The sequence below is a fragment of the Hemiscyllium ocellatum genome, chromosome 10 (genome assembly GCF_020745735.1).
Source record: "Hemiscyllium ocellatum isolate sHemOce1 chromosome 10, sHemOce1.pat.X.cur, whole genome shotgun sequence".
Lineage (NCBI taxonomy): Eukaryota > Metazoa > Chordata > Chondrichthyes > Orectolobiformes > Hemiscylliidae > Hemiscyllium > Hemiscyllium ocellatum.
The window spans coordinates 3,809,091-3,833,733 of NC_083410.1; the positions used below are offsets into that span (position 1 = coordinate 3,809,091).

Consider the following 24,643-nt stretch of genomic DNA (forward strand, 5'->3'; position numbering starts at 1 on the left):
ACAAGGATATTGTCAGGACTCAAGGAACTGAGTGATAGGGAGACGTTCGACAAGCTTGGAATTTTTCCTTTTGAACGTAGGAGATTAAGGGTGAATGATATTGAAGTGTATCAGTGTGCATGGACATTTTGGTTGGCATGGAACCGTTCGGACTGAAGAATCTGTCTCTGTGCTGTAGGACTTTCTGATTCTATGATGCTATGATTATGGTTGGTTCAGACAAGGTATCTCGGACTGGTATATGAAGTGTGTGTGTGTGTGTGTGTGTGTGTGTGTGTGTGTGTGTGTGTGTGTGTGTGTGTGTGTGTGTGTGTGTGTGTGTGTGTGTGTGAGAAGCTGGACCCTGAATCTCTGAGAAGCCAATGGACAAAGGGGCACACAGGGTTGTTAGTAGTCAGGTGATTACTAGTGCTGAAAATGTGTTGCTGGAAAAGCACAGCAGGTCAGGCAGCATCCAAGGAACAGGAGATTCGACGTTTCGGGCATAAGCCCTTCTTCAGGAATGAGGAAAGTGTGACAACATTGTACCCACTCATTGAACCTGTCTATAGCTCTGCGCAGACTCTTTGCGTGATTCTCATTACTTGCCTTCCCATTTATTTTTGTGCCATCCATAAACTTTGCTGCAGTCAATTTACTTTCCTCATCTAGTTATTAATATCAATTGTCAATAATTGTGGCCCAGCACTGAGCCTTGTGGCTCTCCACAAATTATATGTGGGCACTGTGAAATGAACCACTTTATCCCAACTCTCTTTCATTGTTTATTTCACCAATCTTCTGTCCATACTACCTCCAAAACCAAGGACTCTCATCTTGTGAAGTAGCCTCATGTGTGGTGCTTATTAAAAGTGATTTGAAAATCCAAACACATTTCATCAACTGGATCCCCTTTGTCTAACCTGCTTCTTAACCCATCAAAGAGCTCCAGTAAAATGGTCTGTCATTATTTATCCTTTGTGATGCCATGCTGACTCTGCTGATTGATGTTATACATTTGTAAATGTTCTGCCGATATCATCACCATCACCATTATCACTATCATTATTCTTGTTGCTATTGTTGGGGGTGAGCTGCATTCTTGATCCACTGCAGTCCATGTCCTGCACATAGCACCATAATGCTCTAAGGGAGAGAATTCCAGCATTTTGACCCAGCAGCACTGAATGAACAGTGATATATTTTCAAGTCAGAATGGTGAGTGACTTGGAGGGGATCTTGTAGGGGGTGGAGTTCCCATGTATCTGCTGCCCTTGCCCTTCCAGGTGGAAGTGAATGTGGGTTTTGATCGTGCTGCAGAAGACATTGACGTGTCCAAAATGTCAATGAGATTTTCAACAGAATTAAGAAATATTATTTCATACTCTGTTTATTTAATTATTTCTGTTTATGTTGGCATATTTTATTTGATATGAATCAGTCACAAATGCAGCTCCATGGATTAATATAACAATATGTTCTCTCTATTTCACTGAAAACTCTTAACACCCTTTCAAATCTTTTCAATATGGCAGTACAGAAAATCTGTTCTTGTGGGAATAAGCGCTTTGTTATCTTTATCTTTAAAGGTTCTGTTCTTCTCCAGTCTCCGAACCTGGGTCGTGTCACCGAGGGTCAGACTGCCCAGTTGCAGTGCACCATGAGGAACACCACAGTGACACACACCGATGTTCACTGGTACCGACTATCCCCAGAGCAAATTATGGAGTCGGTTTTAACACATTCAGGAAATGCATCCACACAATGGAACCCACAATTCACTGAGCGATTCCAGCCTTTCAGAGACTTCTCCAGTAACAGCTTCATTCTGAACATCACAGACGTGCAGCCCAATGACACTGGGGTCTATTACTGCTCAGTCCAGGGATGGATCTATGGAAGTGGAAGCCAACTCATTGTAGACAGTAAGTAGTCTTTACATGACAATCACCTCCAACTATAACGTCTTGCCAATGAATGAATTGGAGATCAGTTTTTGATCAAGAAGATTGAGGAGGTGATCTCGGGGACAGATTCACTGTGGGGAGGAAGCTGAGCTCAGGTTCAATGTTGTTGGGGGTAGGGAGAAAGGGGATACTTTTGTAATGATGGGAGGAGGTGTTGTGGGAAATGTGGAGCTTTAACCTGGAGATTGAGTGATATTAATTCCAGGAGAAAGTGAGATCTGCAGATGCTGGAGATCAGAGCTGAAAATGTGTTGCTGGAAAAGCGCAGCAGGTCAAGCAGCATCCAAGGAACAGGAGGTTCAATGTTTCGGGCATAAGACCTTCTTCAGGAATGGATATTAATTCCATTCAACTTACAAGAGTGTCAGTGTCATCGATCTGGATGTGCTGAATCAGGGAGATTGCTCTGTGAGGTGCCACATCTGCAGGGGAATCTCCCAGGGATTGGGAATGAAACATAAAGCACAAAGTGACACACACATCTCTCTCCATTGGAGGGACAACTGGTTTGATCCAGGTTAAAGGGAACCATTCCATATCAAGCACAGGGAAAGGGAAGACACTCACTCTCCATGAACTCCCACAACTGACACTAGGATTGAAGCTGAGATGTTGATATTATTCTACCTACATTATACTTCAGCCATCTGAGCCATTTGACTGGGGAAGAGTAATCATAATATTCTGGCAGTTCCCAACAAAAGTAACTGGAGCTTTGTGTTGAATGTTGCTGAGAGTCTGGTTTCAGTCCCCATTCTGGTTCAGGTTGGTCCTGGGGCTTTCTCTTTTACTTCTTCTATTGGGGAAGAGTGGGCAGCCAATAGTAGATCAGATGTAATGCAGAGAGATGTGAGGACATTCAGATTGGATGGAGAAATGAGAGCAGTGGAGACAATTTTATTGAAAAGATCAATTCTAACAGGTTTGCAGGAGCAGACAGAGCTCATTGAAAAAAAAAGTCATGAAATGTTCAGGAACCATTTTGTAAAGTTCTGTAGTAAAAATAAAGTACTGATTTTGCACAGTTCACATGAAACTGAAGAAATTATGAGATATCAGCACATTCTGACTTCTTGTTGCACTGGGATGGTCTTTCTTTCAAGCTTTTTTTTCAACAAACAGCATGAACTATTTCTGCAGAACCAGGTTACGCTGTCTGTGAATGAATGTATATTTGAGATTAATGGGATATAGTTTGATCTTAAATAGAAATGCAGTTGTTGATCACGTTTTCTGCTTGTTTCAGGAATCTCTCTTGCTGATATTAAATGTCGTGTTTGAGGTAATTAATCAACCTGATTTTTGTTTACTTTGGATTGGAGGACAGAAAATAGACAAATTGGCTGCAGTGATGATTCGTGATAGATTTTGTATGGCTTGTGGTTAACTCGGGCTTGAATACTACTGCACTCCACCCATCGGGTCAAAACACTGATGTTTTAAGATAATTTTAAGATAATTTTGCATGGAGTTTGGATTCTGAACTAGTGATATGTAGATTGTGGACTTTGTGTGTATGAGAGGATTGAAAGATTACAATCACAATATGGTGGGAGGGATAATTTGTTTTAAGAAGAAATCAATCTGACAGAAACAGTTCTTGGAGTGTGAATGGGAAATTGTTTGCTTTGGGACAGATTTTATGAGCAGATAAAATAAACATTGAAACCATTATGGTGTTTACAAGTTGAATGAATTGGATTGTTTTTCAGTTCAAAGAGGCACATATTGCTCGGAAAGTCTGGTTTTTTGAATTCACAGAGTCCTGGTAGGGGCAAATTAGATAAAACATTTTCTTCTGATGAAAGTTGATATTTTGAATTGTTATGAAATAGGGAACCTCAGTATAAATCATTTAATTTGAAAATTGCCAACCTGGAAATACCACATTTATCCCAACTCTGTGCCATTGTTTAGTCAGTAAATCCTCTGACTTTACTCCCTGTAGCATTAAAGACCCTCTTCGTATTAAGTAGCTTTATGTGTGGTACCTTATTAAAGTGGTGAAGGATAACATGGTAGATCAGTGGTTTGCACTGCTGCCTCACAGCACCAGGGACCCAGATTCGATTCCAACCTTGAGCCACTGTCTGCATGGAGTTTACACATTTTCCCCGTATTTGTGTTGGTTTCCTCCAGGTGCTCTGGCTTCCTCCAACAATTCAAAGATGGGCATGTTCGGTGAATTGGCTATGTTAAATTGTCTAGAGTGTTCAGGGTTGTGTAGGTTAGATATATTAGTCAGTGATGAATTTTCAGATAAGGGAATGGGTCTGGGTGGGTTACTCTTTGGAGGTTCAACATGGACATGTTGCATTGGAGGGCCTGTTTCCACACTGAAGGGATTCTATAAAGCATTTTGTAAGTTCAAGTGCATTATCGACTGGATCCCCATTATCTATCCTGTTTCTCATCTCATCAAAGCATCCCAATCAATTTGTCCAGCATTGTTTATCCTGCTGACTATGTTGGATCATAAGAGACATTTCTAAATGTTCTGTTAATATCATCATCATCATCATCACTACCACCAGGATTATCACTATTATCTTCGAGTAAAAAATGAGGTCTGCAGATGCTGGAGATCACAGCTGCAAATGTGTTGCTGGTCAAAGCACAGCAGGTTAGGCAGCATCTCAGGAATAGAGAATTCGACGTTTCGAGCATAAGCCCTTCATCAGGAATAAGAGAGAGAGAGCCAAGCAGGCTGAGATAAAAGGTAGGGAGGAGGGACTAGGGGGAGGGGCGATGGAGGTGGGATGGGTGGAAGGAGGTCAAGGTGAGGGTGATAGGCCGGAGTGGGGTGGGGGCGGAGAGGTCAGGAAGAGGATTGCAGGTTGGAGGGTTCCCTCAACTCAGCACCGCCCTCCTAACCTGCAATCCTCTTCCTGACCTCTCCGCCCCCACCCCACTCCGGCCTATCACCCTCACCTTGACCTCCTTCCACCCATCCCACCTCCATCGCCCCTCCCCCTAGTCCCTCCTCCCTACCTTTTATCTCAGCCTGCTTGGCTCTCTCTCTCTTATTCCTGATGAAGGGCTTATGCTCGAAACGTCGAATTCTCTATTCCTGAGATGCTGCCTAACCTGCTGTGCTTTGACCAGCAACACATTTGCAGTTATCACTATTATCACCATTATTATTGTGAATATTATTGTTGCTATTACTGGTGGTGAGCTGCCTTCTTGAATTGCTGCAGTCCATGTGCTGTCGGGAGGGAATTCCAGGATTTTGACCCAGTGACCAGAATGGATGAAGTAACTCCACAGAAGTCAGTATCGCATCACCAAGCCACCCTTTATTTACATGTACAGAATCCTTGACACTGATCCATCTCCCTCAGAGACAGCTCTCAGAGTGATCATGTGATGATGCTGCTCCTTCAACAAGGTTTTGATGTCCTTGGATCTTTTTCTCACAGACAGCGTAAGGACGCAGACTCCGAAAGGTCTGGGTTAGATGGGTTTTAGGCACAGTTTGATTACAGCTAACAGTTACTGCCTCAGGAAAAAGTCTTTTACGTTTTAAAACACAAACTCTGGTACAATGAAAAGGGAGTGGCCAGTTCTCCCAGCTCAGCTTTCTCTGGTTTGATTTGTTTTTGGCAGTCCGGCTAATCGCGGAAAGCAGTCAGGCAGTTGTAAAACCTGCTGGACCCAAAGAAGCAGGTCCATGCTGATACTGCCTCTGACTTCTCTCCTGTAAGACACTGTGTTTAATTTTATCTTTTGTGCCAAGAGGTGTTTATGGGGATTGTTGCGAATATTTGGAACAGTATCATTATGTTGGGATAATCTATTGCATTGTCAGATCGATTAAGTTATTCTATATTCTGCTGTCTGTTACGTTTCTATTTGGTAATCTTGTAAATAAATTCTGATTTGTTTGTAACTACTTGGGCTTGACCAACTGCATCCCTCCTGGAATATCCATGTCACACCTGCTTAGAACAACGAGCAAGGTTAGAGTCTGGCCCACTTTCTTGAAATATTTTGAGGAGGTCAGGCCTTGTCCATAGGAGATCAGGGGATCTTGGCAAGATTTATTCTTTTGTTATGATTTGGGATTCGAAGGCAGTGAGTGGTAGGTGTTAGTGACTTTTGTTCCAGGTATTGAATTCAGTTGATTTAAACAGTGCTTGGAATAGCAATGGCTCTGTAGGTCACCAAGAGGTTGCTGGGGATGGAAGAAGTGAGGTTGGGAGTTTTACAAAATGTAGTTAAGGCCAGGCTGCTGGAATTAGCAGATAAGCTGGGGTTGGAGCTGTCTCCTTCCATGAGGAAAGGAGAGATAGTAACACCAATAGCTCAGCATTTACATTTGCTGGAAATGCTATCAGAATCTTTAGGGATGGTTAAAATTTAATTGAAAATGAAACAGTTTGAATTCTGAAAAAATGCAGAGGAAAGGTAAAAAGAATAAATCAGTTTAGCAGAACAATAAGAAAAAGAATGGATCACATTATTGAACAAAAGGAAAAAGAGGAGAGAGAAATGAGAGAGAAAAAGAGAGAGAAAGAGTGACAGAAGAGCAAGAAAGAGTGAGAGAAAGAGAATAGATAGAAATGGAGAGAGAGGAAAAGAAGAAAGAGAGGGAGCTTGATAGTCAGAAATTGGCACTTAGCCTGGAAATTCAACTTTAACGGATGGAGTTTAGATCAGAGTAGTGCTGAAAAAGTGCAGCAGGTTCGGCAGCATCCCAGGAGCAGCCCTTTCCTGATGAAGGGCTTTTGCCCGAAATATCGATTTTTCTGCTCCTCAGATGCTGCCTGACCTGCTGTGCTTTCCCAGCACCACTCTGATCTGAACTCTGATTTCTAGAATCTGCAGTCCTCACTTTTGCCTCAATAGAATGGGGTTGGAGCTGCCTCCGTTCCTGAAGAAAGGGGAGATAATTACAGCAAAAAACCCAGCATTTACATTTGCTAGAAACGCCATATGAATCTTTCGGGATGGTTAAAATTTAATTGAAAATGAAACCGTTTGAATTCCGATGAAAAGCAGTGGAAAGGTAAAAAGAAGAAATCACTTCAGCAGAACAATAAGGAAAAGAATGGATCACATGATTAAACAAAAGCAAAAAGAGAAGAGAGAAAAAGAGAGAGGGAAGAGCAAGAGAAAGAGAAAGAGAAGAGAAAGAAAAGGAGAGAGAGAAAGAAGAAAGAGAGGAAGTTTGAACTTCAGAAATTTGCACTTCGACAGGGAAGTCAATTTGAAAGGATGGAGCTGAAGGTAAGCTGAGTGAGGAAGAGAGTGAGGATGAGCAAAACCATGGTAACCAAAGGCCTGTTGAGAAATATTTAAATATATTCAAGCATTGCCCAAATTTGATGAGAAAGATGTGGAAGCCTTTTTCAACTCATTTGAAAGGGTAGCTGAACAAATGCGATGTCCAGTGATTATGTGGGTTTTGTTAATCCAAACAAAACTTGCAGGTAGAGCTAGTCAGGTATTCACATCGCTATCAGAGGAGCTATCTGGGGCATAAGAGGAGGTGAAGAAAGCCATCTTAGGTGCAGATGTGATTGTGCCAGAGGCCGACAGGCAATATTTCAGGAATGTAAGGAGGGAACATACAAACAAAGTAATTTTGAGAGGTGGGTAAGGGCATTAAAAACTGAGGAAGTCTGTGACTCTCTTCGAGAGACAACTATTTTGGAGGAGTTTAAAAATTTTTTAAATTTACTTTCTGAGGTTATGAGAATTCATGTGGAAGAGCGGAGAGTTAAAATGGCAAGATAACAGCTGAAATGGCTGCTGATTATAAGTTGGTTTATAAATCAAAGTTTGGCTTCCAAAATCAATTTCAATCCATGGGGGATAGAAATAGGGGAAAAGAGAAATCCTCACGTGGGAAGGGAAAGGTAGATCTCAGTGATGATCATAAGGATAACTTGCCACAGGTTAAAAAGGAAATCCTTGAAGGGGAAAGAGAAATTAAAAAGCTTCAGGGTTTTCACCGCAATAAAGTAGGCCACATGAAATCACAGTGTTGGTGGGTGAGGAAAAGCACTGGGAAGCCAGATATCTAAAAACAGGATAAGCCAGTGACTTTTTTTGGAGTGGTAACAGAAAGCACAATGGAGGCTAGTTAGCTGCATCAGAATGTACAAGCTGGTCAGAGGTTGGTTAAGGAGGAAGTACCAGATCTTCTTGAAACATATAGCTGCGAAGGTAAAGTTTACCCACATAGGCTAGGGATAGCAGGCAAAGAGGTTACAATATTAATAGATGGAGGATCCTCTCAATCTGTGATGTTGAAAGATGAGTAGATAGAGTCATAGAGATGTACAGCATGGAAACAGACTCTTCGGTCCAACCCATCCATGCCTTCTGAAAGACTATTGCCAGAAAAGGTGCTAGTACCAGGAATTCAAGGTGAGACAAGAAGAGCTCAATTATGTAAAGTGAGCTCAGAATGTCCAGTGAAGAATAGAAAAGTCATGGTAGGAAAACTGGACAAACTCTGAGCTCTAGGAATACAATTTGTCCTTGCTCACGATATAGCTGGCTCACAGATCAGAGTGCTACCTCCAATGATTGGACAGACACTGGAAAAATACGCAGTAGAATTATTGCAGGCCACATATCCTGGGATTTTTCCTAATGTATGGAAATGAGGCCACAAAGTCACCAGTTGAGAGCAAAGATTGCAGAGAAGAAAGTCCAAGTGGAATTAGCAGAGAACCTGTTTGTTCAGCTGGTTTACACAAACTGAGAGGCAGATAGATGATAATGCAGACATCTTTAGCTCAGGAAAATTAACTGAGTTACAGCAGAAAAATGAAAATTTACAGCATCAAAAGGCATAAACAGAAAAAGAATGTGAATGTATCCTTGAATGTTATGACTTTAAAAATGAAGTCTTAATAGAGTCATAGAGATGTACAGCATGGAAACAGACCCTTCGGTCCAACCTGTCCATGCCGACCAGATAACCCAACCCAATCTAGTCCCACCTGCCAGCACCCAGCCCATATCCCTCCAAACCCTTCCTATTCATATACCCTTCCAAATGCCTCTTAAATGTTGCAATTGTACCAGCCTCCACCACTTCCTCTGGCAGCTCATTCCATACCCATACTACCCTCAGTGTGAAAAAGCTGCCCCTTAGGTCTCTTTTATATCTTTCCCCTCTCACCCTAAACCTATGCCCTCTAGTTCTGGACTCCCTGACCTCAGGGAAAAGACTTTGTCTATTTACCCTATCCATGCCCCTCATAATTTTGTAAACCGCGATAAGGTCACCTCCCAGCCTCCGACGCTGCATGGAAACCAGCCCCAGCCTGTTCAGCCTCTACCTATAGCTCAAATCCTCTAACCCTGACAGCATCTTTGTAAATCTTTTCTGAACCTTTTCAAGTTTCACACCATCTTTCTGATATGAAGGAGACCAGAATTGCACGCAATATTCCAACAGTGGCCTAACCAATGTCCTGTACAGCCGCAACATGACCTCCCAAGTCCTGTACTCAATACTCTGACCAACAAAGGAAAGCATACCAAAAACCTTCTTCACTATCCTATCTACCTGCGACTCCACTTTCAAGAAAATGTGCACCTGCACTCCAAGGTCTTTTTGTTCAGCAATACTCCCTAGGACCTTACCATTAAGTGTATAAGTCTTGCTAAGATTTGCTTTCCCAAAATGCAACACCTCACATTTATCTGAATTAAACTCCAGTAGAAACCATCACATATTCAGACAGAGGAGAAATGGGCAGAAGTTCATCAAGTCGTTTTCTAGTGAGTTATAGAATGGAGGTGTTGCAAAAGGCACATGAGTTACCACTAGGGGATCATTTAGGAGTGAGAAAAAGTCAAGTTAAAATACAAAACATTTTTCCCGGCCTGGACTGCACAAGACTGCAGTTGAATTTTGCCAAATCTGTCATATATGTCTGGTATTTGGAAAACCACATACAATAACAAAACCCTCACCTTTATTACCTAATCCTGCATTTGAGGAAACTTTTCCAAGAGTCATAATTGATTGCATAGGACCACTACTTAAAACAAAAAGTGGGAATCAGTATTTGTTAACAATAATGGGTGCATCCTCTCAATTTCCAGAGGCCGTTCTATTTCACAGCATCACAGCTAAAAGCATTGCAGAGGAATTACTCACATTTTTCAATAGTTACGGACTTCCCACAGAGATACAATCAGATCAAGGATCAAACTTCGTATTTAACTTATTCAAGGAAGTTATGGACAGCTTAAGACTAAAACAATTCAAATCTATTGTGTACCATCCAGAGTCACAGGGAGTGCTGAAAAGGTGACATCAGACATTAAAGACCATGTTGATGACTTATAGTCAAGACTATCCAGATGATTGGGATATGGGAATTCCATTTGTACTTTTTGCAATAAGAGATGCTTTAAACAAATCAACCAAATTCAGATGATTTGAATTAGTTTTTGGGCATGAAGTGAATGGTCCACTAAAATTGATTAAGGAGAAATTGTTAATTTATAATTCAGAGACCACATATTTGGACAATGTGACAATTTTTTGACAATGATGAAAGAGAGTGGGAAAGTTGGTGAGATAGTATTTAAAAGTATCACAACATACAATGAAACATAAAGCAGACAATTAAAGTTCAAAAACGTGCAATTTTGCTGATGGAAATAAGGTTTTAGTGTAACCTTTCATCTTAGCTGAACCTTTAAAAGCAAGCTTTGGTCGATCTTATCAAGTGAAAAGGAAATTGAATGACTGAACTATTTGATGAGGACTCCAAACTGAAAGAAATCTCACAGAGTGTGTCATGCAAATATGCTCAAAAGGTACTTTGACAGGGTAAGAAAGCAAGAGGAGAATGTGTTATTGGATACAACACAGTGCGAATAACCAAGTTCAGTGGCTTCTTAACTGGACATTCCTCAAAATAAATTAGACAATAAGAAAGTTGTCAAAAATTGGGATAAAATTGAATTACTTTCCAAAGAAAAATTGAAATGACCTGAAAGAGAAATGACTATCAAATAGGGCGATATGTGAAAATAAGCTGGGAAGTACGAACCTAATTATGCATGATCTACCTATCACATTCTCAGCTAACCTGTCCCCATAGCCCCACCCCTCTCCATTTATCTGTCAGCATTCCCAGCCCACAAGCCTCATTCCTGATGAAAGGCTTATGCCTGAAACATCAATTCTCCTGCTCCTCAGATGCTGCCTGACCTGCTGTGTTTTTCCAGCACCACACTCTTGACTCTGATTTTGAGCATCTGCGGTCCTCAGTTTCTCCAATTATGCATGATGTAGACATAGGAGATGCTGTTCCAATTAAGCAACATCCTTGTTGGCCTAACCCTCTAAAGTTGGCACAGGTTGAAAAGGAGATTGGATGCTTGCTCCAAGAATGACATAATCAAAGTGGGTTACAGTGACTTGAGCTCACCCACAGTAATGGTGGCAAACCCAGATGGTACCCAATAGATATGAGCGGACTATTGCAAGGTCAATGCAGTTACAAAGACTGATGCCTATCTGATTCCACCTTTGGAAGACTGTGTTGAGAAGGTGTGACAAGCAACTTATATTTCTCAGTTGGTCTTACTCAGGGGTTACGGGCAAGTACTTTTGTCAGAAAGAGCAAAGGCAATTTTGGCTTTCATAGCACCAAATAGACTGTATCTGTTTGTAGTCATGCCACTTGGTATGAAAAATGTGCCAGTCACATTTCAGAGATTAACCATTACCAGATTACCTAATTGTGTCATATATATGCAGACAGAACATGGAACATTGAACATTACAGCACAATACCGGGCCTTCAACCCTTGATGTTGCATCGACCTGTGGAACCAATCTGAAGTGCATCTAAACTACACAGTTCCATTCTCATCCATTTGCCTACTCAACGACCATTTAAATGCCCTTAAAGTTGATGTGTTCCATGCCCCTCTCACTCTCTGAGTTATGAACCTACCTCTGACATCTGTCCCCTGTCACCCCTCAATTTGTGATCGCCATCACCATCTGAGGAAAAAGGCTCTCACTGTCCAACCTAACTAACCCTCTGATTATTTTACATGTTTCAATTAAATCACCTATCAACCTTTTCCTCTCTAACAAAATCAGTTTCAAGTCTGTCAGCCTTTCTATGTCAGACATTCCCTCCATACCAGGCGACGTCCTAGTCAATCTCCTCTTAACCCTTTCCAAAGCTTTCACGTCCTTCCTATAATGCAGTGACCAGAACGGTAGACAACATTCCAAATGTGGCTGCAACAGAGTTTTGTTCAGTTGCAGCATGATCTCATTGTTCTGAAACTCAATTCTTCTACCAATAAAAGCTAGTATGCCTTCTTAAAAACCCTATCAATCTGGTTGGCAACTTTCAATGATATATGTACTTTTAGACTGAGGACTCTGCTCACCTACATGACTGAGCATCTTACCATTCACCCTGTACTGTGCATTCTTGATACTCCTTCCAAAGTGAATCACTTTACATGTTTCCATGTTAAACTCCATTTACTACTTCACAGTCCAGCTTTACAGATCATCTATGTAAGCTGATCTGTGTCTCTCTGTAACCCATAACATCCTTCATCACTATTCACAACTCTACTCGCCTTCGTGTTACCTGCAAATTTTACTAACCCATCCTTTTATGCCCTCATCAAGATTATTTATATAAATGACAAACCACAGATCCAAAATGGGCCCTTGATGTACTACACTAGTTACTGAATTCCAGGATGAATATTTCCCGTCGCCCACCATTCTCTGTCTTCTTTCAGTTCGCCAATTTCTGATCTAAATAGCTAAATCACCCTCAGTCCCATACCTTCACATTTGTGCAACAGCAAACCGTGGGAACCTTACCAAATACCTTACTAAAATCCATATACACCACATCAACTACTTTTCCCACATCCATCTGTTTGGTCAGCTTCTCAACGAACTCAATAAGGTTTGTGAGGCATGACCTACCCTTCACAAAACCATGTTGACTATCCCGAATCACCTTATTCATCTCTACTTGATTATAAATCTTATCACTTATAACTCTTTCCAACATTTTCCCCCAACTGAAGTAAGGCTCACTGGTCTATCATTTACATGGTTGTCTCTACTCCCCTTCTTGATCAAGGGAACATTTGCCATCCTCCAATCTTCTACCACGATTCCTGTAGCCAATGATTCTATAAAGATCAAAGCTAAAAGTTTGGCAATCTCCTCCCTGGCTTCCCAGAGAATCTAGGATAAATCCTCTCTGGCCCAGGAAATGTATTTATTTTTACAATTTCCAGAATTGCTAACATATCCTCCTTATGCATCTCACTCCCATCTCATCTTGTAGCCTGTATCTCAGTACTTTCCTCAACAATATTGTCTTTTCCTAATTTGAATACAGATGAAATGTACTAAGTTAGTGTTTCCCTCATCTCATCTGACTCTATGCACAACTTCCCAATACCATGCTTGATTGACCTGAATCTTACTCTTATCATTCTTTTATTCCTGATATACCCGTAGAAAGACTTCAGGTTTTCCTTGATTCTATCCGCCAATGACTTCTCATGTCCCCTCCTGGCTCTTCTTAGCTCTTTTGTAGGTCCTTTCTGGCTAATGTGTAATTTTCAAGTCCCCGAACTGAGCCATCATATCTCATCCTAACATAAGCCTTCTTCTTTGGCTTGACAAGAGATTCAACTTCCTCAGTAAATCATGACTCCCACACTCGACAACTCCTTCCCTGCCTGACAGGTACATACTTCTCAAGGACCTGCAGTCACTGGTCCTTGAATAAGGTCCACATTTCAATTGTGCCCAACCCCTGTATTTTTCTTCCCCTTGCTATGCATCCAAAATTTTGTCTAATTGCATCATAAATGCCTTTCTCCCAGCTATAACTCTTGCCCTGTGGTATATACTCCCCTTTCCATCACTCAGGTAAACACAACCAAATTGTGGTCACTATCACCAAATTGATCACCTACCTCCAAATCCAACACCTGGCCAGTTTCATTATCCAGTTCCTAATCTAATACAGCCACGCCCCTTGTTGGCCTGTTGATATATTGTATCAGGAAACCCTCCTGCACAGATTGGACAAAAACTGACCCAACTAATGTACTTGAACAATAGTAATCTCAGTCAGTATTTGGAAAGTTAGGGTCCCCGATAACAACTATCCTGTCACTCTTGCTCCTACCGAGGGTCATCTTTGCTCTCCTCTACATCTCTGGAACTATTTGGAGACCTAGAGAAAACTCCCAACAGGGTAACTCTCCTTTCCTGTCTCTTAGTAGAGAAGTCCTCAAGCATTCTTTCTGCAACTGTAATACTGTCTTGATGAACAGTGCCACACCATTTTTAACCATTTTCTCTGTTCTTAATGAAACATCTAAATGCTGTAACCTGCAAAAACCATTCCTGTCCCTGTTCTATCCGTGTCTGTGAAATGACCATAACATCAAAATCCCAGGTACCGACCCATGCTGCATGTTTACCATCTTATTCCAGATGCTCCTGGCGTTGAAGTAGACCCACTTCAAACCAACTTTTTGCCTGCCAGTGCCTTATTGTGATCTTGAAATCTTAGTTCTCACTTCATCTCTCATCCTCCACTATGCTTGAACACCAATTTAGGTTCTCATCATCCTGCTAAAATGTGTTTAAACACACCCTGAGTGCATTAGCAAATTTTGCCCCCAGGATATTGGTACCCCTCTGGTCCAGGTGAAGACTGTCCTGTTTGAGGAGGTCCCAACTCAGCCAGAAAAAGACCCAGTTATCCAAAAAACCAAAACTCTCCCACCTGCACCTTCCCTATAGCCACGTGTTCAACTCCTCTCTCTTCCTATTCCTCACCTTGCTAGTATGTGGCACAGGCAAAAAAAAACAGAGACAACAACTCTGTTTGTTCTAGCTCTAAGCTTCCACCTTAGCTCCCTGAATTTCTGCTTTAAATCCCTATCTTTCATCCTACCTATGTCATTGGTGCCTATGTGGACCACGACTTGGGGCTGCTCCCCCTCCCCCATAAGGATCAGGGACATCATAAACCCTGGCACCAAGGAGGCAACACACCAAACATTAGTCTCTTTCTTCCCACAGAACCTCCTACCTATCCCCCTCACTGTGGAGTCCCCAGTAATTAATTCTCTACACCTCTTTCCCCTTCCCTTCTGAGCAACAGGGACAGACTCTGTGCCAGAGACCTGTGCCCCAATGCTTACCCCTCTTAAGTCATCACTCCTCAACAGTATCTAAAAAGGTGTACTTGTTGTTTAGGGGAACGGCCACAAAGGATCTCTGAACTGCCTGCTGTTTCCCATTCTGTCCCCTGGTGGTAAACCATCTACCTTCTTCTTTTACCTGAGGTGCGACTACCTCCCTCTAACTCTTCTTAATAACCCCCTCCCCATCCCAAATGATCCAAATTTGATGCAGCTCCAGCTCCATTTCCTTAATGAATTTTCTGCCGAGCTGGAGTTGGGTGTACTTCTCACAGATGCAGTCAGCATGGACACTCTTGATGACCTTTACTTCCCACATTCTGCAGGAGGAACATTTAATTGCCCTAACCTTGATTCCCACTGTTCTAAATTCCCACAAGACTACTGAAAAATCTTTTAAAAAGTCACCTAATCAATTGGCGCACACAAACTTTTTTTTTGATTGGAGGAGGAAGTTGGGTGAGAGACACTACCCGAGTAGTGTTTTGGGTAAAGCAACCACCCAACTATAAAGCCTTACTTACCCAGCAGTCCCGTGTCTGCTCCTGCTCAGTGTGTAATCCACCTAAACATGAGGTAAACCTTTATACCTTTTAAAACGTACCTACCTGTCGGACTCTGGTCCTCACTGTCTCTCCTCCCACTCCAACTGCTGCTGATAAAAAGATGACCTAGTGATTTTTAGTCACACCTGGAAGGAACATTTGGAACATTTTTTTGAATTGCTTGATCGACTTCAGATGGCAGGCTTGGTGAGATACATGGCTAAAAGTGAATTTGTCAAAGTCCAAGTCACCTTCTGGTTCATGTTATTGGACAAAGACAAATAGCCCCACAGGATGCAAAAACAAATGTAATTGGAGAGTTTCCCACACTATCGGCAAAAAGAGCAGTACTATGATTCCTAGGATTGAGTGGATTTTATTGAAAATTTGTACCAAATTTCGCAGTGTGGCTGCTCCACCCACTGAATTGCTAAAGAAAGACAAGAAGTTTCAGTGGACAGCCAACTGTCAGAAGGCATATGACAGCCTGGGTTAACCACTGCCCCAGTATTAGTACACCTAAGTACACAAAGCCATTCAAGGTGGCTATTGACACAAGTGATGTGGGTATCAGTGCTGTGCTTTTGCAGAAAGATGATGAGAAGATAGAAAGACCTATTGGGTATTTCTCCAGGAAATTAAACATTCATCAGCAGAAATATTTGACAGTTGAGAAGGAGACTTTGAGCTTGGTATTGGCTTTACAACATTTCATTGTTCATGTTACCAGGAGCAAATCAGAAACAAGCATATACACTGAACATAACCCAGTGAGGTTTGTGGAGAAATTTAAGGACAAAAATTCCAGATTGTTTAGATGGAGCTTGTTGTTACAGCCATTCAGTTTGAAAATTGTACATGTGGAAGGTAGCAAAAACATGACTGTTGATGCCGAATGAAAAACGGACACATTCAATGGCAGGAGTAAACAGACAAACGCAATGTAGTAGATCACGTTTGCGTGATTATTGTTAATGTAACATATATTTAGATTAGATTAGATTAGACTTACAGTGTGGAAACAGGCCCTTCGGCCCAACAAGTCCACACCGACCCGCCGAAGCGCAACCCACCCATACCCCTACATTTACCCCATTACCTAACACTACGGGCAATTTAGCATGGTCAATTCACCTGACCCGCACATCTTTGGATTGTGGGAGGAAACCGGAGCACCCGGAGGAAACCCACACAGACACGGGGAGAATGTACAAACTCCACACAGTCTGTCGCCTGAGTCGGGAATTGAACCCGGGTCTCAGGCCTGTGAGGCAGCAGTGCTAACCACTGTGCCACCGTGCCGCCCACAAATGTGTGTTATAGAGTACTAAATTTAGGACGAATGGTTTTTAAATGAAGTCCTCTTTGATATTGATTCTTCTTCTTTTTAAGGGGGGAGGTGTGATACACAGCTTCTCTCTGGTTTGGTTTGGTTTTGGCAGTCTATCTATTCACTGAAAGCAGTCAGGTAGTTGTAAAACCCGCTGGACCCAATGAAGCAGCTCCATGCTGATCCTCTCTCTGACTTCTCTCCAGCCAGACTCTGTGTTTGATTTTACCTTTTGTTCCAAGAGAAGTTTATGAGAATTGTTGCAAATATTTGGAACAGCATCATGAATTTAGGATGAGCTGCTGGGTTTTCAGATTTGTTAAGTTAACAGTCCCAATCAGGGAACTTGTGTTCTATGAGGTCCTCCTGGCTGACCTCATTACAGTCACTACAAAGAAATAAGGATATATTCCCAAAACAAGATGATGAGTGGTTTGGAGGGGAACTTGCCAGTTTTGTGTACTCATCTATCTGCTGCCCTTATCTTTCTAGATGGAAATGAACCTGAGCTTTGATCTTGCTGCAGCAAGATTGGCATATTCAAAATGTTGATCAGATTCTGACGAGACTTCAGAAAAATTCATTTAACACACTGTTTATTTAACTATTTCTCTTTATATTGATTGATCATTTTATCTGAATCAATCACAGATGCATCTCAAACATTCAGGGCAACAACATGTTCTCTATATTTAACTGAAAACTCCTACCGCCCTGTCAGATCCTTTTAATATGACAGTACAGAGAGTCTGCTCTTAGAGTCATAGAGTCATAGAGATATACAGCATGGAAACAGACCCTTCAGTCCAACCTCTCCACGCTGACCAGATATCCCAACCCAATCTAGTCCGACCTGCCAGCACCCGGCCCATATCCCTCCAAACCCTTCCTATTCATATACCCATCCAAATGCCTCTTAACTGTTGCAATTGTACCAGCCTCCATCACTTCCTCTGGCAGCTCATTCCATAGACGTACCACCCTCTGCATGAAAAAATTGCCCCTGAGGTCTCTTTTATCTCTTTCCCCTCTCACCCTAAACTTATGCCCTCGAGTTCTGGACTCCCCAACCCCAGGGAAAAGACTTTGTCTATTTATCCTATCCATGCTCCTCATAATTTTGTAAACCTCTATAAGGTCACCCCTCAGCCTCCGATGCTCCAGGGAATCCAGCCCCAGCCTGTTCAGCCTCTCCCTATAGCTCAAATCCTCCAACCCTGGCAACATCCTTGTAAATCTTTTCTGAACCCTTTCAAGTTTCACAACATCTTTTCGATAGGAAGGAGACCTGATTTGCATGCAATATTCCAACAGTGGCCTAACCAATGTCCTATACAGCCACAACATGACCTCTCAACTCCTGTACTCAATACTCTGACCAATAAAGGAAAGCATACCAAATGCCTTCTTCACTATCCTATCTACCTGTGACTCCACTTTCAAGGAGCTATGAACCTGCACTTCAAGTGTTACTTTGTTCAGCAACACTCCCTAGGACCTTACCATTAAGTGTATAAGTCCTGCTAAGATTTACTTTCCCAAAATGCAGCATCTTGCATTTATCTGAATTAAACTCCATCTGCCACTTCTCAACCCACTGGCCCATTTGATCCAGATCCTGTTGTAATCTGAGGTAACTCTCTTCGCTGTCCACTACACCTCCAATTTCGGTGTCATCTGCAAGCTTACTAACTGTACTTCTTACGCTCGCATCCAAATCATTTATGTAAATGACAAAATGTAGAGGACCCAGCACCGATCCTTGTGGCGCTCTACTGGTCAAAGGCCTCCAGTCTGAAAAACAACCCACCACCACTACCCTCTGTCTTCGACCTTTGAGCCAGTTCTGTATCCAAATGGCGAGTTCTCCCTTTATTCCATGAGATCTAACCGGGAATCTTGTGGGAATAAACATACTGTTACTTTTTTCTTTAAAGGTAACACTGGTCCAGTCCTTCTCCAGTCTCCAAGCCTGGAAAATATCATCAAGGATCACACTGCCCAGTTACGGTGCACCATGAGGAACGCCACAGTGACAGACACCAATGTTCACTGGTACAGACTGTCCCGCAAGCAAATAATGAAGCCGGTTTTAATACATCCAAGAAGTGGCTCCACACAACAGTACCCAGAATTCACAAAACGATTCCAATCTTCCAGAGACTCCTCTAGTAACAGCTTCATTCTGACCATCAAAAGCGTGCAGCCCAGTGACGCTGGGGTCTATTACTGCTCAGTCTGGGGAATAATCTATGGGACAGGAAGCCAGCTCAATATCACCAGTAAGTAAACTTTACATGACAATCTCCTCCAGTAATAACCTCTTACCCAATGAATGAATGAATGGGAGATCAGTTTGTGATCAAGAAGATTGAGGAGCTCTTGGAGAGTGATCACAGAGATGGATTCTCTGTGGTAAGGAAGCTGAGCTCAGGTTCAGCAATTTATTTAATTGTTTTGTGAGATGTGGGTGTCACTGGCTGGGCCAGCATTTATTGCCTCTCCTTAATTGCCCTTGAGAAGGTGATGCTGAGCTGCCTTTTTGAACAACTGCAATGACTCATTGGTTGCCATTCCTGGGTTTAGGTTGTGCTCAGACACAATCTGTTAAGACCCAGCTAAACGGTTCTTCAAAAGCTGCAATTGGGATTAAAGATGAAGCTTTAGTTGGGGGTTGGAGATTCCCCAAGTCCTGACATTGACCAGCCTGTCTGGTAAAATGTAATATCTTTCTATAATCCTGACTGATAAAAATGTTTTAAGATTTTAGACTGTGTGTTCCTCATCCTCAAATGAGCTGCCATTGGAATTTCATGAGTTAGTTTATAAAATTTCATTCTAGTTTCAGATGGGATGACCACCTAATGGATCACTGTCTATTCCTCATCACCTGGCATTTTGGATCGTCTTATTGTCTTTCAAACAATAACACTCAGAGACTTTCTGATTTCATTTCTGAGGATAAAAACAGAAATTGCTGGAAAATCTCAGCATCTGTGGAGAGAAATCAGAATTAATAAGCTGGGTCCAGTGACCCTTGTACAGAACTAATGGCAATGAGGAAAAATGATGGTTTTTATCCAGAAAATGGGGTGGGGAGGAGGGTGAGGGTAAATGACAGATGGAGATAGAGCCCAGTGTGAGAGTAAAGCTGTTGGACAGACAAAGAAGGGGGTTATAGCCAGTCTGAGGGAATGAGCAGCTGCTAAAGGGGATAGTTATTGGTTGACAATGGGTAGTGTATGGTAGCTGCCTGAGTAATCATAAAGCCTGGTATATGGGGGAGGGGGAAAGGATGGGAAAAGATGCCCACACTCTGAAATTATTGAACTCAATATTAATTCCAGAAGGCTGCAGGGTAACCAAGTGGAAAATTAGGTGCTGTTGTTCCAGCTTGCTCTGAGCTTCACGAGAGCACTGCAGTGAGACTGAGACAGAGGTGTTTGCCAGGGAACACAATGGTATGTTGGACTCGCAAACAACTGGGAGGTTAGGGCCTTTTTTTCAGACAGAATGGAAGTGTTCTGAGAAGTGGTCACCCAGTCTGCTTTTCATTTCCTAAATGAAGAGGAGCCCACATTGTGAGCAGCGAATACAGTTTGTCTCATCACAGAATACTCAGAGGCCTGGATAGAGTGGACAGGGAGAAGATGTTTATCGGAGAGATAGGATCTGGGGCACAGCCTTACAGTGAAGGGACAATCAATTACAGCTGAGATAAAGAAGAATTTCTTCAGACAAAAGGTAGTAAATCTGTGGAACTCTTTGCTGCTGAGAGCTGTAGTAGAGGCCAAGTCATTGAGTAAATTTAAGACAGGGATAGACAGGTTCTTCAGAGCAAATGGCTCGATAGTTATGGGGAGAGAGCAGGAGAATGATATTGAAACATATCAGCCATGATCGAATGGCAGAGCAGACCTGATGGGCTGAATGGCCTAATTCTGCTCCTAAACCCTATGGCCTTATGGTCTATAATCTCATGGTTAGTTTGAATAGTTAACCCCACTGGTTCACTCTGATACTCTTACCATCTGCCCTTTCTCTTTAACTCTTAAGATGCAGGAGTACCAGTCCTTCACCAGTCTTCCGTCCTGGAACATGTCACCAAGGGTCACACTGCCCGGTTACAGTGCACCATGAGGAATGCCATAGTGACACACACCAATGTTCACTGGGACCGGCAGCAAACAGGGAATAAGAAGGAGTGGATTTTAACATATGACATGAGGAACATTACACAATGGAGCCCAGGATTTACTGAGCGTTTCCAGTCTTCCAGAGACCCCTCGAATAACAGCTTCATTCTGACCATCACAAACGTGCAGCCCAGTGATGCTGGGTTCTATTACTGTAAACTGTGGGAAGATATCAGTGGGAATGGAACCCAGCTGACTGTAACAGGTGAGTCTTGTTTACCTTAGAATAATCTGATACAGTAACCATTTCCACATAGATTTATTGGAGAGGAAAATGTGTTAAATTCCTCTGGTAAAGAGCAAGCAGAAAGCTCGATATAAACATAGAACAATTCTCAGCTTTTACTCACAGATAGAATAAACTGTTTCTTCTCTTGGACCAGTTCCTCAATCTCAAACTCTTTCTCTTCTGTCTGTCTTTCTGCTTCACCATCTCATTTGTTCTCAGTGTTGGATTTAACATTCTCCTGTCTCTGTCTGGTTTTGTTTCATTCATTCTTAGGATGGGGCCATCACTGGCCTAGCTGGTACTTGTTGTTCATTGTGAACAACCCTTGAGAAGAAGTGTCCTCTCTGCCACAGGAAGCAGCTGAGGCCAAAACATTGAATGTCTTCAGGAAGAGTTAGATATAGTTCTGAGGACTAAAGGGTTCAAAGGGTAAGGGGAGAATGTAGGAACAAGGGACTGAGTTGGATGATCACTCATGATTATCTTGAAAGGTGGTGCATGAACTGAATGGCCTACTCCAAGTGATATTTTGGATGTTTTGTGAAGGTCATGGTGAGCTGCCTTCCTAAGCTGTTGTGGCCCCTTTGGTGTTGGTACACTGGACCCACTGCATTGAAGGAATGATGATGATGATGATACACTGTATATATCTGAGTATAAGTTGATCTCATGAAAAGGTCACCCTTACTTTTTGTCTACATATCCGGAATTTTCCATGTAAAATGGACAGTTAACAGATCAACATTGATGAGTCAGTGTGCCTGCCCATTGCACTCCACTCCAGCTTCCAGTCTGCTGGCTGTACCACTCCATTCTGCGTCTTCCAGTCCACCAGCCGTTACACTCCAATCCAGATGTTCAGAATTACTGTAATTCTTGTTTTGTTTTATTTGTTTTGACTTTAATTTTGCTTCTGCCAATGATATGGTATGAATTTTGACCAGCATGAATTTCAGCCCCTCAAATGTGATATCTCTGTAATAGTCAATCCCATAAATTTAACCGTAAAAAATAGTAAAAAAAAATTCATCTGTTACTTGAGTATACAAGGGAACCTCGATTATCCGAATGAGATGGGTGGGCACTATTTTGTTCAGATTATCGATTATTCGGTTAATCAATTAAATGCCTTTCCTGTAGGGCTCGAAGTTTTTAAAGTCTGCTCCTCATTCAGGGAACTGCAGCAGCACTCAATGTGTGAGACCCCTCCCCCAACACTGTCCCCCCCCCCAACTCTGTCCAACCCTGCCTCCTGTCCCCAACCCCATCCTACCTCGACCCCCACCTCAAACCCTGTCCAACTTCTGGCCCCCAAATCCTGTTCAACACGCCCCACCCCCTCCCCCAGCCTGCACCCACCCCAACTGGTAAACATTGTCTATCAGTGTAAAAGGAAGTGAATATTGAAGGTGTTAGTTATGGCGCCAGTCAGGGCTGGCTACTTTCTTCTGCATGGCATGAAGCTTCTTGAGTGTTGTTGGAGCTGCACCATGAGTCCGTTCTACTTTAAAACTGGACCTGTTTCGCAATGTAATTTAAGGTGAAGGTTAAACTGGGCTCCAGTGTAACTCATTAAGATATGAGTAATTTATCCAGGAAATTTCAAACTCTCAGCTCTCAAGTCTTTGACCATCATTTCCCACAACCCTCTGCAGCTCCTGTTCTGCTCAATGATACTCCTTCCTCCACCTCCGATGTCCTTATTCTGAGCTAAACCCTTCCTCACCCCCACCCTGGTTACTCCCTTTCTAATGGCCCTCATTCATTCCCTTAGGCCAAGAGACATAGACAGAGCGACATTGGAACAGGAGGAGGTGCCTTCTCCACCATTTAATTAAATGATGGATGATCTGATATTAATCTCAACTCTACATTCCTACATGTCCCTGTTCACCTTTCACCCCCCCCACCCGGGTCATCAAGAATCTCCCTTCCTCTGACTTAAAAAGATTTCAAGATTCTGCATCCACTGCGTTTTGATGAAGAGAATTCCAAAGACTCACAACCCTCTGTGAAAAAAAATTTCCTTATCTCTGTCTCCAACGTGCACTCCCTTATTTTTAAACTCTGCCCCCTAGTTCTAGATTCTCCCTGAAGAGGAATCACCCTTTCCATGTCCACCCGGTTCAAGTCCCCTCAGGATCTGACAGGTTTCAATGAAGGTCCCTCTGAGCCCAATGGGATCCAGAGTGAACACATCTGGAGGAAGGGTTTGCAGCTCGAGGACGTTTGGATCTGAGTTGAGGAGCTGGAGTCTGAGCTGCAGACATTGTGTCACATCAGGGAAGGGGAAAGTTCCCTGGAATCCTTTTTCCTGAGGGTGCTCCCACACCTTGGATTCGGAAATTGGAGATTAGTCATGGATCAGGGACAGGAGGCTGTGACTGCAGGTGAGGATGGTGTGGGTCCCAGGCCTTTCTAACAGTGAGTCCAATGTCACAGGTTTGTGTTTGGGACCTGACCCTAAGGATTCCCTGACCCTGGGAGAATAACCCGGGTCAGGAATGGAAGGAAAAGTCACTTTGCCCATTGCTGACTCAATTTCAGGCAAGTGCAGTCAGGGACTATCTGGCTCAGAGACAGAATCAGAGAATCACAGAAACATTCCAGTGTAGAAGGAGACCATTCAGCCCATCCTGTCTGTACTGACTCTTCAAATGAGCATCATTCCCAATTGCCAATGTCCTGCTCTCTCCCCACAGCCTTGCACACTGTTAGGATACAGAAACGGATGTGCAACAGTTAATCAGAGAGGGTGTCCTCAGGGAGCATCGATTACAGACTGTTTGAAACTTTCAGCATTTTTCTTTTGGTTTTCGATGAGAATGAAACTTTTTAAATGACTGCTTGACCTGTTCCAATCAGTCAGCTGTGAGCATTGTGAATTTCTCCTCTCTCTAGTTAATTCACAAAATGAATCACAGCAGCAAATTGGAAAGCGTTCAACTGATGGATATGTTTCAAGTCATTCCCTCTCAAATTACAAATAACAATATCCAGACTGAAAGCTTCAGTTCATTCTCTGCAAATCATCATTTAACCAGGAGGAGACTTTAGAAAATGTTACAAATCCAGTTACCTTATTTTTTCTCTTCATCATGAACAGATCCATTCGCTGATCCAGTCCTCATTGAGGATCGTGTAGTCAGCAAGGTAGCAGAGGGTGAAGCTGTCGAGTATCACTGTGCCAT

General features: G+C 42.5%; 1 protein-coding gene across 1 annotated transcript in view; it reads left to right on the forward strand.

Annotated features, from left to right (window-relative positions):
• Positions 1–1,650: 1,650 nt before the first annotated feature.
• The window catches only part of LOC132819310 (polymeric immunoglobulin receptor-like), a 30,604-nt gene continuing 7,611 nt past the window's right edge, over positions 1,651–24,643 (forward strand). The window contains exons 1-3 of the mRNA XM_060830757.1: positions 1,651–1,904; positions 18,965–19,309; positions 21,084–21,428. Of these exons, the coding sequence (XP_060686740.1) occupies positions 1,703–1,904; positions 18,965–19,309; positions 21,084–21,428 (892 nt within the window). The 5' untranslated portion in view covers positions 1,651–1,702. The remainder of the gene's footprint in view (positions 1,905–18,964; positions 19,310–21,083; positions 21,429–24,643) is intronic.